General features: G+C 54.6%; 2 protein-coding genes across 2 annotated transcripts in view; both read left to right on the forward strand.

The window, feature by feature from the left end:
* The window catches only part of DCHS1 (dachsous cadherin-related 1), a 33,761-nt gene extending 26,694 nt beyond the window's left edge, over nt 1–7,067 (forward strand). The window contains exons 14-21 of the mRNA XM_031460138.2: nt 732–1,610; nt 1,731–1,844; nt 2,015–2,226; nt 2,320–2,474; nt 2,663–2,793; nt 2,909–3,192; nt 3,543–3,681; nt 3,997–7,067. Of these exons, the coding sequence (XP_031315998.2) occupies nt 732–1,610; nt 1,731–1,844; nt 2,015–2,226; nt 2,320–2,474; nt 2,663–2,793; nt 2,909–3,192; nt 3,543–3,681; nt 3,997–6,608 (4,526 nt within the window). The 3' untranslated portion in view covers nt 6,609–7,067. The remainder of the gene's footprint in view (nt 1–731; nt 1,611–1,730; nt 1,845–2,014; nt 2,227–2,319; nt 2,475–2,662; nt 2,794–2,908; nt 3,193–3,542; nt 3,682–3,996) is intronic.
* Nucleotides 7,068–7,850: 783 nt separating this feature from the next.
* Nucleotides 7,851–14,699, forward strand: TPP1 (tripeptidyl peptidase 1). Its single transcript, XM_031460139.2, has 13 exons — nt 7,851–7,952; nt 8,060–8,131; nt 8,400–8,539; nt 9,619–9,769; nt 9,981–10,108; nt 10,262–10,440; nt 10,621–10,819; nt 10,964–11,152; nt 11,402–11,471; nt 11,902–12,022; nt 12,107–12,265; nt 12,405–12,530; nt 12,717–14,699. The coding sequence occupies exons 1-13, from the start codon at nt 7,909–7,911 to the stop codon at nt 12,855–12,857; spliced, it is 1,719 nt and encodes a 572-aa protein (XP_031315999.1). The 5' UTR covers nt 7,851–7,908; the 3' UTR covers nt 12,858–14,699.
* The last annotated feature ends 70 nt before the right edge of the window (nt 14,700–14,769 follow it).

Below are 14,769 nucleotides of genomic sequence, written 5' to 3' on the forward strand. Positions count from 1 at the left end.
GTAAAGAACTTTGGCTTACATGACATCAATATTTATTAATAAGATAAAATGTGATACAATAATGTAATAAATACGTTATATATATATTACATACAATATATCAATATTTACCATATTAGATGTTAAACCTGAGAAAGACTTTAAATATCATTGCAGAACAAGCCAATGAAGTGAACTGCTTGTCATGTTTATGCATAGGCCCAAGGAAATTTTGGGATTTCAACTCACAATTTAATTTGTTGGACAGTAATGAGGTTGCAAAGATTATAGCAGGTGTAACTGAAGGCAAGCCAGCAAAAACTAAATGAATCTCTGAAAACAATGCATATTTATGCTCTAAACTGTCTACCCAGAGTATTCTAAAAAACATAAGAATGCATAAGCACACATTCCATTAACCATCCAAGGAATGATGTCATCATATGTCATCTGGACTCCATGATACATTTGTGAGTTAATGAGAATGAAAAAGTCAAATAATGTCAGTATTGCTACGAAAATATTTTTGATCTTATGTACTCCTGGAAAGGGTCTCAGGGGAATCCCTGGGGTCCCCAGACCACATTCTGAGACAAGTAGTATCTTTCTTTACCTTCCGTGTTCCTCTTTGTTTCTCTGCCTTTCTCACACTTTTCCTCTTTTCTTTCTCTTTCTCTGTCTCTCTCTTTACTGTTGCCTGTAAATCAACCCCACTCCCATGTTTGTTTATGTGTGCATGCCCTTCTCTGCAGATGGGGACCCCTCAGGAGCCTTTGTCCTAGACCAAGCTTCTGGGGAGTTTGGCACCATGAGGCCACTAGACCGGGAGGTGGAGCCAGCATTCCAGCTGCAGATAGAAGCCCGGGATGGAGGCCAGCCAGCCCTCAGTGCCACTCTGCTTGTGACAGTGACAGTGCTGGATGCCAATGACCATGCCCCAGCCTTCCCTGTGCCTGCTTACTCTGTGGAGGTGCCTGAGGATGCTCCTCCAGGGACCCTGCTGCTGCAGCTACAGGCTCACGATCCTGATGCTGGGGCCAATGGCCGCGTGACCTACTACCTGGGTGCAGGGGCAGCAGGAGCCTTCCTGCTGGAGCCCAGCTCTGGGGAATTGCGCACAGCCGCAGCCCTGGACAGAGAACAGTGTCCCAGTTATGCCTTTACTGTGAACGCAGTGGATGGTGCAGCTGCTGGGCCCCTAAGCACCACAGTGCCTGTCACCATCACCGTGCGTGATGTCAATGACCACGCACCCACCTTTCCCACCAGTCCCCTGAGGCTGCGCCTGCCCCGCCCAGGCTCTAGCCTCAGCACCCCAACCCTGGCTCTGGCCACTTTGCGAGCTGAAGACCGTGATGCTGGTGCCAATGCCTCCATCCTATACCGGCTGGCAGGCACACCACCTCCTGGCACCACTGTGGACTCTTACACTGGTGAAATTCGTGTGGCCCGATCCCCTGTATCCCTGGGCCCCAGAGATCGTGTCCTCTTCATTGTGGCCACCGACCTTGGCCGTCCAGCTCGCTCTGCCACAGGTGTGGTCATTGTTGGGCTGCAGGGGGAGTCTGAGCGTGGACCCCGCTTTCCCCGGGCTAGTAGTGAAGCCATGCTCCGTGAGAATGCACCCCCAGGTGGGTCCCCAGTCATGTCTCCCAGCTTTGTATCCCTGGATGGGCTGGGGTTACTCACTAAAAATGGTCCCCAGACTCCGTCAGTCTAGCACTCACAGTCTGATACAATCCTCTCTGCAGGGACTCCCATTGTCTCCCCTAAGGCTGTCCATGCGGGAGGCTCAAGTGGACCCATCACCTACAGCATCCTCAGCGGGAATGAGAAAGGGACATTCTCCATCCAGCCTAGTACAGGTAAGGGGCAGGAGCAGGGGGCTCTGTGAGGGGACAGGCTTCTGGGGAGCTTCTCTTTGGGCTCAAGGAGACTCTGGTTGGGGAGAGGCTGCCCCTGAGTAAAGGGCCTCAGAGAGGGAGGCTCTAGGGCAAGGGAGGGGTCTGTCAGTGATGCATTCTGCCTCCCCCAGGAGCCATGACAGTTCGCTCAGCCGAGGGGCTGGACTTTGAGGCAAGCCCACGGCTGCGACTGGTGCTGCAGGCGGAGAGTGGAGGAGCCTTTGCTTTCTCCGTGCTGACCCTAACCCTGCAAGATGCCAATGACAATGCTCCCCGCTTCCTGCGGCCCCACTACGTGGCCTTTCTGCCCGAGTCCAGGCCTTTGGAGGGACCCCTGCTGCAGGTGTGGGATGTGATGGGAAGATGGGGGACAGGGCTGGCTGGGCAGACTTTGTCTGTGGCCAGCCTAGTGCCAGCAGCCTCCTCCTCCCACCAGGTGGAGGCAGATGACCTGGATCAAGGCCCCAGTGGACAGATCTCCTACAGTCTGGCTGCATCCCAACCAGCTCGGGGATTGTTCCATGTAGACTCAGCCACGGGCACTATCACTACCACAGCTATCCTGGACCGTGAGATCTGGGCCGAAACACGGTGAGGCTTGGCTCTGCAGACCCTGAGACCCCACCCTGGGTCTATCCAGTTTCAGGTCCTGCACTGAATCCCCCTCAATCCCTAGACCACATCCTGAGTCCCCCACCCACTAGCCTGTCCTGAGTCCTCTTATCCCTGCCCAGGGTTCTCCCATGAGGTCCCACCACCTGACTGTGCTCTATGTCCAGGCTTGTACTGATGGCCACAGACAGAGGAAGCCCAGCCCTGGTGGGCTCAGCTACCCTGACAGTGATGGTCATCGACACCAATGACAACAGCCCCACCATTCCCCAGCCCTGGGAGCTCCGAGTGTCAGAAGGTGAGGGCCCGGCAAAGTGAGAGGTACAAAGGGTGGTAGAGTGGTACAGTTTCCCACTCTGGGGCTCCAGGACTGTCTGGGACCCTGCCAAACACACTTGTGCTGTGTATTGCAGATGCGCTATTGGGCTCAGAGATTGCACAGGTAACAGGGAATGACGTGGACTCAGGACCAGTGCTGTGGTATGTGCTGAGCCCATCTGGACCCCAGGATCCCTTCAGTGTAGGCCGCTATGGAGGCCGCCTCTCCCTCACGGGCCCCCTGGATTTCGAGCAGCGTGACCGCTACCACCTGCAGCTGTTGGCACATGACGGGCCTCATGAAGGCCGTGCCAACCTCACGGTGCTTGTGGAGGATGTCAATGACAATGCACCTGCCTTCTCCCAGAGCCTCTACCAGGTACCAGTGCCCCTGGATGTCTCCCCCCGGGCCAGGTTGTTCAGACTGGCAGAAAGTGATGAGGCTAGAAGGGTCTGGGGAGGGCTGGATGTTGGAACTGATCTGGGGGTGCAGCTCTGAGGACAGAAGGGTCCCATCTCAACCCAGCCTTCCAAGCCCTGGAACTGTGTCCAGGTTCATCCTGAGCCCAGAAATGGGAGAAGGTGGACAACACACATACTAAAGGGTATGGACTCCAAGCTGGAATGGATGCCAAGTAGTGCTCTTGGGACCAAGCTCCAGAACATGGGCTGAGTGAGCAGCAGGGCATCTGGGAAACTTGGCCATAAACACTTGTCCTCACCCCTCAGGTGATGCTGCTTGAGCACACACCCCCAGGCAGTGCCATTCTCTCCGTCTCTGCCACTGACCGGGACTCAGGTGTCAATGGTCACGTCTCCTACCACCTGGCTTCCCCTGCTGAGGGCTTCAGTGTTGACCCCAACAACGGTGCGTCCTTCCCTTATGCTGGAGTGTGTTCGGCTGTATTTTGGCCTTATTCGTAAAATTTCTTGCCTAAACTCTTGACTCCTGGATCTCTGACCCAGGGAGGACATTTTCCCCCTTTGTCTCTATGTTAAACACAGTCCTGACTGTGTGTCTAGAGGCCACTCCCTGAAGCCTGGAGGCCATTCCATCATCTCCCAACATACCAGGAGTTGGGAGTCTGACTTCCAACGCCAATTCCTAGTCCCCGAAGGGTCCCTCTGCTCACCCACAGCCTCTGCTGACTATATATTTCTCTCCATTCCCTTCTCATCTCAGGGACCTTGTTCACAACAGTGGGAACATTGGCCTTGGGTCATGAAGGGCCAGGAGTGGTGGATGTGGTGCTGGAAGCACGAGATCATGGGATGCCGAGCCGGACAGCACAAGCCACAGTGCATGTGCAGCTGCAGGACCAGAATGACCATGCCCCGAGCTTCACACTGCCACACTACCGTGTGGCTGTGACTGAGGATCTGGCCCCTGGTTCCACCCTGCTCACCCTGGAGGCCACAGATGCTGATGGAAGTCGCACCCACACCACTGTGGACTACAGCATTGTCAGTGGCAACCGGGGCCGAGTCTTCCAGCTGGAACCCCGGCTGGCTGAGGCTGGGGAGAGTGGTGGACTAGGCCCCCAGGCACTGGGCTGCCTGGTGTTGCTTGAGCCTCTAGACTTTGAAAGCCTAACCCAGTACAATCTAACTGTGGCTGCAGCTGACCGGGGGCAGCCACCTCGCAGCTCAACTGTGCCGGTCACCGTCACCGTGCTGGATGTCAATGACAACCCACCTGTCTTCACCCGCTCATCCTACCGCGTGGCAGTACCCGAGGACACGCCCATTGGAGCCGAGCTGCTGCAGGTGGAGGCCTCTGATGCTGACCCAGGCCCTCACGGCCTGGTGCGTTTCACCCTCAGCTCAGGCGACCCTTTGGGGCTCTTTGAGCTGGATGAAAGCTCGGGCGACTTGCGACTGGCCCGCCCCTTGGACTGTGAGACCCAGGCTCGACATCAGCTTGTCGTGCAGGCTGCCGACCCTGCCGGGGCACACTTTGCTCTGGCACCAGTGACCATCGAGGTCCAGGATGTGAATGACCATGGCCCGGCTTTCCCGTTGAGCTTGCTCAGCACCAGCCTCGTGGAGAACCAGCCTCCAGGCACTCTTGTGACCACGCTGCATGCTATTGATGGGGACGCTGGGGCTTTCGGGAGGCTCCACTACAGCCTGCTGGAGGCTGGGCCAGGGCCTGAGGGTCATGAGGCGTTTGCACTGAACAGCTCAACAGGGGAGTTGCGGGCACGAGTGGCCTTTGACTACGAGCACACAGGAAGCTTCCAGTTGCTGGTGGGTGCTACCGATGCTGGGAATCTGTCAGCCTCAGTCACCGTGTCAGTGCTGGTGACTGGCGAGGATGAGTATGATCCAGTATTTCTGGCTCCAGCTTTCCACTTCCAAGTGCCAGAAGGTGCCAGGCGTGGCCACAGCCTGGGTCACGTGCAGGCCACAGATGAGGATGGAGGTGCTGATGGCCTGGTGCTCTATTCCCTTGCCACCTCTTCCCCCTATTTTGGTATCAACCAGACTACAGGTGCCCTATACCTGCGGGTGGACAGCCGGGCACCAGGCAGTGGAACGGGCACCTCTGGGAGTGGGGTCCGGACCCGGCGAGAGGCACCACGGGAGCTGAGGCTGGAGGTGGTGGCACGGGGGCCTCTGCCTGGTTCCCGGAGTGCCACGGTGCCTGTGACTGTGGACATCACCCACACTGCGCTGGGCCTGGCACCTGACCTCAACCTGCTATTGGTGGGGGCTGTGGCGGCCTCCCTGGGAGTCGTGGTGGTGCTTGCACTGGCAGCCCTGGTGCTCGGGCTGGTGCGGGCCCGTAACCGCAAGGCTGAGGCAGCGCCTGGCCCGATGTCACAGGCAGCACCCCTGGCCAGTGGCTCCCTGCAGAAGCTGGGCCGAGAGCCCCCCAGCCCACCGCCCTCAGAGCACCTGTATCACCAGACTCTCCCCAGCTATGGTGGGCCAGGAGCTGGAGGACCCTACCCCCGTGGTGGCTCCCTAGACCCTTCACACTCAAGTGGCCGAGGCTCAGCAGAGGCTGCAGAGGATGACGAGATCCGCATGATCAACGAGTTCCCGCGTGTGGCCAGTGTGGCCTCCTCGCTGGCTGCCCGTGGCCCGGACTCCGGCATCCAGCAGGATGCAGATGGACTGAGTGACACATCCTGCGAGCCACCTGCCCCTGACACCTGGTATAAGGGCCGCAAGGCAGGGCTGCTGCTGCCGGGCACAGGAGCCACTCTGTACCGAGAAGAGGGCCCCCCAGCCACTGCCACAGCCTTCTTGGGCGGCTGTGGGCTAAGCCCCGCACCCACTGGGGACTATGGCTTTCCAGCAGATGGCAAGCCATGTGTGGCAGGTGCGCTGACGGCCATTGTGGCCGGTGAGGAGGAGCTCCGTGGCAGCTATAACTGGGACTACCTGCTGAGCTGGTGCCCTCAGTTCCAGCCGCTGGCCAGCGTCTTCACAGAGATCGCCCGGCTCAAGGATGAAGCTCGGCCGTGTCCCCCGGCTCCCCGTATTGACCCACCACCCCTCATCACTGCTGTGGCCCACCCAGGAGCCAAGTCTGTGCCCCCCAAGCCGGCCAGCACGGCTGCAACTCGGGCCATCTTCCCACCGGCCTCTCACCGCTCCCCAATCAGCCACGAGGGTTCCCTGTCCTCAGCTGCCATGTCCCCCAGCTTCTCCCCCTCGCTGTCTCCTCTGGCTGCTCGCTCACCTGTTGTCTCACCATTTGGGGTGGCCCAGGGCCCCTCAGCCTCAGCACTCAGTGCAGAGTCCGGCCTGGAGCCACCCGATGACACAGAGCTGCACATCTAGCTGTGGCCCAGGCTGGGCCCCGACCTGGGATGCGCTCAGTGTCCTCAATGCAGGCCCCATCTGAGCCTGCCCTGGGCAGCCTCAGACCACGATTGGCCACAGGGGAGGCCGGCTCCCCATCCCAAAGTCCTCCAGCGGGGGCGGGTCTCATGTCTTACCCTGGCCCTGTCAGAGTACCAGCATCACGAGGCCCTATTGGGCACTGACCTGTGGCCAGGTCCAATGTGGGGAGGAAGATGAAGGAGGCAGCAGCCCTGGGGTCTCCTCAGTGAGGGTTTCTTGCCCTGTGCCAGCACCCTGAGATGGAGCTGAGACTTTATTTATTGGGGGGTAGGGGGATGGGGGCAGTCCCTCCAATCTGTTTGGGCCCAGCTCCTTTGGGTTCCAATGACACCCCTGCCCCTGCCCAGAACCAAGTGCCAATTCTCACTCTGGAGCCTTAATAAACTGCAGTTTGTATCCAGTGTCCAGCTCTCTTCTGTGGGGGGCCATAGGAATGGGGGGAGGGGTGACAGGAGGGCATTTGGCATATTGTGGACACCTCAGGAGGCACAGGAGGGTGCTGGACATAGGGGCATCTAGGGTGGGGGTAGGTGGGGATGGCACTGACAGCCCGGGCCTAGCCTGAGGCTGACTATCACTTCTCTCTGCAGTCGCCCTTTCCCTCCAGCATGGACAGGAGGCCAGGAGAAGGCAGACAGCAGGGGCTTGTGGCAATGAACTAGAGAGAGACTAGAGAGAGACTGGCAGGGTGGGGAGAGATCTTGGAGATGACCAGCCTCTAGGTTTGAGGCTCTTCAAGGAGGTGGGGGTGGATACAAGAGCAGCCAAGTGGTTTACTCGTTTTTCTTGGGGCCACTATATATCCTCATGTTATAAGAACTCACATTTGTTGAGCCTTTGCCATATGGGGCCCTTTACTGAAAGGTTTGCCTGCTTTTATCTTTGTAAATATTCACCGCAACCCTACAAGGCAGAGCACTTTTAACATAATGGTCTCCGTATTCTACATGAAGAAACCTAGGCTCCGAGACGTTAAGTGACTTTCCTTATGTCATACAGAGTAAGAACCCGGGTCTGTGGGTCTGTGGGCCTCCAGAGCTCCTTTCTTAAGCACCTCCTTCACCGTGGTGAGTCCTGGATTCTGGCAGCAGGTCGGGAGCCCTGGGTTAACCCAGTGCTTGACAGGCCCCACCCCTTACCCAGCATTCAGAACCACCCATTCGAGGGAGGAGCTAGCACCGTCACTAGTTCCTAGGCCGAGAGCGGTGGTGGTGGTGGAGCTCACGTGACCTATCACATGACAGCGGATCTGCAGAAAGGCAGAATGGGACCCCGAGTCTGGTGAGAATCTAGGGGCCCCCCAGAGAAGGGAATCACATTGGAGGGAGTGTATGGTGGAGGGTGGGAACAGTCCAGCTCCTGCTGAAACCCACGTGCTGCCCCTACAGCCTCCTAGGGCTCCTTGCCCTCTTTGTTGCCGGCAAATGCAGTTACAACCCGGAGCCTGACCAGCAGCGGACGTGAGTTGACTTAGCACTGACTGCCTCCTTCCCCATGGCTTGTCCTGCACCCACTATCCTGGTTCTAGCCTCCCTCACCCCCTTACCGGTTCCTGGTACCCACTGCCTGGTCTCATCCCCAGATTTCCAGGCTTAGTACCCGATCACCCACCTCCTGTGATCCATATCTATTTGTAGCATCCTCCCAAGTCTAAAGTTGAACATTCAATGACCAATATCTCCTATCACCACGCTAACAATGGCCATGTTCCTGACCCTGACCCTGCAGGCTGCCCCCAGGCTGGGTGTCCCTGGGCCGTGTGGACCCTGAGGAAGAGCTGAGTCTCACGTTTGCCCTGAGACAGCAGAACCTGGACAGACTGTCCAAGCTGGTGCAGGCTGTGTCGGATCCTGGCTCTCCTCTCTACGGTGCCTGTCGGGATAGGGGGCGGGATGTGGGATGCGGTGGAAGGACATAGGGCTGGGCTGAGCACGGAACGGTGCAGATCACATCAAGGACATGCTCTTGGTGTCCGTCAAGAGGATGATCTAGGGCAGATGAACGGCAGTGGCTCTCATTGAACAGTTTCTGAATAGAAAAGTGAATCGAAACTAGACTGTCCAAAAACAACTCACATCTTTTCCTACAAAACTTTCCACTTGTGGTCATCAGGCTGAAAAACTGAAAGTGGATATGGTTGAGAGCACAGGCTTGATGATCAGATCTGTATTCAAATTCTGACTCTACTTTTAACCAGCTACCTGACAAAGGGTGAAGTAGCGTCTAGTACATCTAAGTGCCCATTACCTCAAATTCCTCCCCCCACCTTCAAACTTCCTCCCATTTACTCCTCCATTCAGACACTAAGGCTGCCAGTTCCAACTCTGAAACAGCCTTTGGAGTAGGCCACTTCTTACCATTCCCTGTTGCCACCAACTCAGCAGTTTACTGCCTCACCTGAACTGCTGCCCAGCCCCTTAACTGCTCTGCAGTCCCCTCTCCTCCAGCCCCTTCCTACAAGCCCTTCATGATAGGGGCAGGGGTGGTGTGTGTGTGAGGAGGGTAGTCTAAGATTCATCCAGGAGGGGTGTGTGTGGTTCCATGTAGGAAAACAGCGACTCACTATCATGTTACGCTTAAAATCAACCAGTGTGATTTAAACTAGACGTCATTTTACAATTGGCTTAAAAAGTTTTGGAAACTTTTATCAGAAACAAACTGAAAATGAACATTTTAAATCTATTAGCCTCATTCGCCTTTCACGATCATGGCAATGCATGCTCTGGTGCAGCATTTGCCACCTACTGGCCTTTAGGATAAATTCATATTCCCCCAAATTTAGCCTGTACCTGCACAGCCTGCCTTTTCACTAGAAGGTTCTCACTCATCCCTCAAGACCCTGTTCCAGTTTTCCTGTGAAGTCCCAATGTCTCCTGGTTGAAGTCCAAAAAAGGGTAACTTGGAAAAGCAGTGAATGAAGACAAGAGCCTCTACTGAATCCCTGCAGGAAAGTACCTGACCCTAGAGGATGTGGCTGAACTGGTCCGGCCATCACCACTGACCCTCCACACGGTCCAAAAATGGCTTTTGGCAGCTGGAGCCCGGAACTGCCAGTCAGTGACCACACAGGACTTTCTGACTTGCTGGCTGAGTGTCCGGTGAGAGGGAGTGATTGTTCGTGGAGGGAACCAATCATCCCATCAAGGAGATTAGTTCCCCGCAGTGGGAGGGAGCTGAGAGCTTGCTTGGTGCTATGGGTAAAAGATAACGTGTGGGGAGGTAATGACTAACTGCCTAGTGATGCTCAGGCAGCCTCCTCTGCCACATTCCATGCTTTCTGACCTCTGTTCTCTGATCTCTGACCTCCAGGCAGGCAGAGCTGCTGCTCTCTGGGGCTGAGTTTCACCGCTATGTGGGGGGACCTGCAGAGACCCATGCTGTAAGGTCTCCACATCCCTATCAACTTCCGAAGGCCTTGGTCTCCCATGTGGACTTTGGTAACACCCAGTGGGGTTGGTGGGGATTGGGGCAGGCAGAGCCAGGGACAAGAGAGGTTTAGATGCCATGGGGGGAGGGGGTAAGAGAGGGGTCAGTGGTAAAGTGGGCATTGGAATCTAAAAGATCTCCTCAAGCCTGACTCCTCCCCACAGTGGGAGGGCTGCACCGCTTTCCCCCCACATCAACCCTGAGGCAACGCTCCAAGCCACAGGTGCCAGGGACTGTAGGCCTGCACCTGGGGGTGACCCCGTCCGTGATCCGTGAGCGGTACAACTTGACAGCACAAGACGTGGGCTCAGGCACAACCAACAACAGCCAAGCCTGTGCCCAGGTGAGCCATGCAGAGAGCCTCAGGGTTCATACCACCTCCCCAAGTGCCTGACCAGCCTGGGGCTGGCTCTCTAACTAGCCCCTGGGCTCTCATCCCGAATCCTGTGATCGGTCAGTATCCACTGACCTGATCCCTGGGGCTGTGTCCTCTGACCCATGATATCTCTGACTTCCTCCATAGTTTCTGGAGCAGTATTTCCATGAGTCGGACCTGGCTGAGTTCATGCATCTCTTTGGTGGGAACTTTGCCCACCAGGTATCAGTTGCTCGTGTGGTCGGACAACAGCGCCGGGGCCGGGCCGGCATCGAGGCCAGCCTAGATGTGGAGTACCTGATGAGTGCTGGGGCCAACATCTCCACCTGGGTCTACAGTAACCCTGGTACTGCCAAGGGGACTGTTTGGTGGGGATGGGGTGGGGTGAATGGTGATCTTTGCTTCCCCAAGGGAATCCCATGAGCTAGGGGGAGATCCTGACAACCCCCTAAATGACTGCCCTTGTGCCCTTCCCTCCAAAAACATCCAGGCCGGCATGAGTCACAGGAGCCCTTCCTGCAGTGGCTCCTGCTGCTCAGTAATGAGTCAGCCCTGCCATATGTGCACACTGTGAGTTATGGAGATGACGAGGACTCCCTCAGCAGCGCCTACATCCAGCGGGTCAACACCGAGTTCATGAAGGCTGCTGCTCGGGGTCTCACCTTGCTCTTTGCCTCAGGTGACCTCCTACTCTAAACTGAGACCTCCTTCCGCCCACACCCACCCAACATGAGAACTCTGACCCCACAGTGGTTCCTGAACCTGATCTCTGACTCATAATCTGAACTCAACAGGGACCACTGACCTGACCTCTAAACTCTGACCTCTTGCAGTAATGACTGACACTCGAACTTCCTCTCTGACATCTGAACCCACATTCAAGCTTTGACCAATTTAATGGGAGTGCTAAACTTGGTCTCTCCCTCAGGTGACAGTGGGGCTGGGTGTTGGTCTGTCTCTGGAAGACACCAGTTCCGTCCCAGCTTCCCTGCCTCCAGGTAAGCACCCCTGCCCACCACTTACCTGTGACCACCAATCTTTCATCTGTGCCCTCATGATCTGGAACCTTTGCCTTGGCCCCACCAGGTCCTCCTGTGGCTCAGTCCTCAGCTTTACCTGCTCTGGTTCCTGCACTCCCTTCTTCTTCCTGTAGGTCCCAGGCCCTGAGTCTCCTGAGTAGGACACAGTTCCTCTTCCTCGGTCCCCAGGCATTTTAGTGGAAGACTTAGTGGGTGTCCTGTGGGGAAAAGTGTGCACAGTCATTGAAGGCCATGCCTTGAGGGCTCAAAACTCTCAGTCATCCCCTTCTACATGCTTCCCCAACAGTCCAGCACCTCCAGCAAGACCCAGGCCACACTCACCTATCCCCATACATTTTGGAGGTGTCCTTTGGACCCTTACAATCTGAGCGCTGTCTTCTGCCCTCAGCCCCTATGTCACCACAGTAGGAGGCACATCCTTCCAGAATCCTTTCCGAGTCACAAATGAGATTGTTGACTATATCAGTGGTGGCGGCTTCAGCAATGTGTTCCCACAGCCTTCTTACCAGGTACGTGTATGTTTTTGTGGATGAAGGGGGGACTGTTGGGAGCCTCAGTTCAGCAGACAGTACTCACTCAACAATGCCTTTCAGGAAGAAGCTGTAGCCTGGTACCTGAGCTCCAGTCCCCACTTGCCACCATCCAGTTACTTCAATGCCAGTGGCCGTGCCTACCCAGATGTGGCTGCACTCTCTGATGGCTACTGGGTGGTTAGCAACCACGTGCCCATTCCATGGGTGTCTGGCACCTCGGTGAGAACTCCTACCTCAGGCTCTACCCGCAAGACCTTGCACCCAGAACCCCTGACTCCTCGGAGACCTCTGATCCTTCCAAATACCCCTCCCAAAAAGTCTGAACCCTTGACCTCTACTTGCACCTTCACCTTTGCAGGCCTCTACTCCAGTGTTTGGGGGAATCCTATCCCTGATAAATGAGCACAGACTCCTCAGAGGCCACCCTGCTCTTGGCTTTCTCAACCCAAGGCTCTACCAGCAGCGTGGGACAGGACTGTTTGATGTGAGTGTGGAAGGGAAGGGTGTAGATGTTTTCATAAGTGAATGGTGAGTGCAAAGATGAACTTGAGGTCAATTCTGATGGGGGGGGGCAGCCTCTGGAAAGTGACTACAGGACGAGGGCCTGCAGTCTGTTAGTACTGGTACCAGCAGACCCGAGTCTGATGCCCACCTCCACTCCCCTTCCTAGGTAACCCATGGCTGCCATGTATCCTGTCTGAATGAAGAGGTGGAGGGTCAAGGTTTCTGCTCTGGCCCTGGCTGGGATCCAGTGACAGGCTGGGGAACACCCAACTTCCCAGCTCTACTGAAGACACTCATCGACCCTTGACCCTTTCCTGCTAGGAGAGGGGGTCTGTCCCCTGCCCCACAGCTGGTGGCTCGATTCCTTATTCTGCACTATTGGAAGTCCTGTTGAACCCTCAACTGTTGACTGCCACTGACAGCTTATCTCCCTAACCTCGAAACGCTTTGAGCTTGATTTGACTGCCAACCCGGCCTGCCCCATCATACTCAGGTCCCCCTACTCCTGCCCCAGGTTCCTCTACAAGATGCTATAACCAGCACTGTTTGGGACTCTCCCCTGCAGACTCCACCCCCCATCTTCTTTCTCTTGTCAACCAGGCTTTTCTAAAGGATTGTCTACCCTGTCTGGGTACACTATTTCACTTCATCTTCACTCCTTAATTCATTGCTGTGAGGTTTGCTCTGATTTTTCACTCTTTCCTCTCCTGACATGGAGAAACAAAGGCCTCCCTGCTGCTTCATCCTGTGCACACTTCCCAATCTTTGCTTTATGGGCTTTCTATCATAGTTGCCTACTCCCTCTCGAGACTTCCTTAGCTTCAGGACTTAACTTCTCTGGCCACTTCCTCTTCCTCCCCCATTCCCTCTTTCCTCCTTCTCTTTCTCTGCTTCCTTATTGAATGTTGGTGTATTTCATTGCTCCATCCTTAGTCTTTTGCTCTTCTCACTCTACTCATTGTCCATTGGAACAAATCAATCACTGGCATCCACAGCCATCACCATCTCATTAAAATCAGACTTTCTGTTCAACAGTGATTAATACCTTAAAAGCCAGATGTGTGATGCTCAATACTTCATCTTTCTTCTTCCCAGTCCCAAACTCTTCTCTATGTTTCTTCCAACCAAGCCAGAAACCTAAAGTGCCATCCTAGATTCCCATTTCCTTCACCTCCTTCCATCATCACCTTCAATCAACAAGTCCTACTGACTTGACCTCTTCAGTATATCTTTATCAATCCACAAGTCTTGCCAATTATATTTCCCACGTATATCTAGAACCCATCTGTTTCTCTCCACCTCTACTGCTACATTAGCTTTGACTCATATTCTCTTTCTTCTGAATTGTGAGGGCCCTTTCGAGATGTGTCCTTACTTCCCATCCTTCCCTAAACCACCTACCAGAGTAAGATGCAAATTCCATGAGGTCATTTACTTGATTAAGATTCTTCAAAGATTACTGGATCTGGTCTGGGCTTTTTATCGACTCATAAACCTAATCCCTTCCTTGCTATTTGTTCCTGAGTAACAAATTGTTTATGCTTCCCTGCTCTCCCCACACACATTTTCACTTTTGCTCAAGCTGTTCTGTGCCCTTAACACTCTCCCTGGCTCCCTTTGCCTGGCTGATTTCCAGGATTCTTTCAAGACTCAGCTCAGAAATCACCTTTTCTTGTGAACCTTTTGGCTCCCTGAAGCTAGCTGATTTCAGTATAGCAGAAAAATTCTGGATTTTTGAAACCAAATCAGTTTGATTCTTGGTTCTGATAAAGACTGGAAAAGAGCCCTGGACAAGTAAATTCATCTCTCTGAGCCTTTTCCCTCACCTGTTAAGTGAGGATATTGATACCTGCCTCTCATAATATTAAGGGAATCATTAAATGGAATAAAATTGATAGAATGCCTGACTCAGAAGTAGGCAGCAGCCGTTAGTTCCATTCCTCCCTTGCCTGCACACTTTGTGTCTACCTCCAGTATTGTAACTCCCACATATTGTCAAAATTGCCAGTTTACCTGTTTGCCTTCCTTTCCAAGACCGTTGGTGCCTAGAGGACTAGAATCTTGTCCTACTAGAAATCTGCGTTCAGAGGCCCTAGCTCAGGACTGGCAAATAGGAATTAAATAAATGTTTGCTGCATTGAAAACCCCACTCTTTCACTAGATGTGATTTTTGCATATGTTGTTTACTCAGGCTGAAAGACAGTCAGTTGTCTGTATCC

The sequence above is a fragment of the Camelus dromedarius genome, chromosome 12 (assembly GCF_036321535.1).
Source record: "Camelus dromedarius isolate mCamDro1 chromosome 12, mCamDro1.pat, whole genome shotgun sequence".
Classification (NCBI taxonomy): Eukaryota; Metazoa; Chordata; class Mammalia; order Artiodactyla; family Camelidae; genus Camelus; species Camelus dromedarius.

Coding starts and splice junctions, on each gene's coding strand:
- TPP1 (XM_031460139.2), top strand. CDS start 7,909: ATGACAGCGGATCTGCAGAAAGGCAGAATGGGACCCCGAGTCTG. Junction 8,132..8,399: donor GAGCCTGACCAGCAGCGGAC/GTGAGTTGACTT, acceptor CTGACCCTGCAG/GCTGCCCCCAGGCTGGGTGT. Junction 11,153..11,401: donor CACCTTGCTCTTTGCCTCAG/GTGACCTCCTAC, acceptor TCTCTCCCTCAG/GTGACAGTGGGGCTGGGTGT.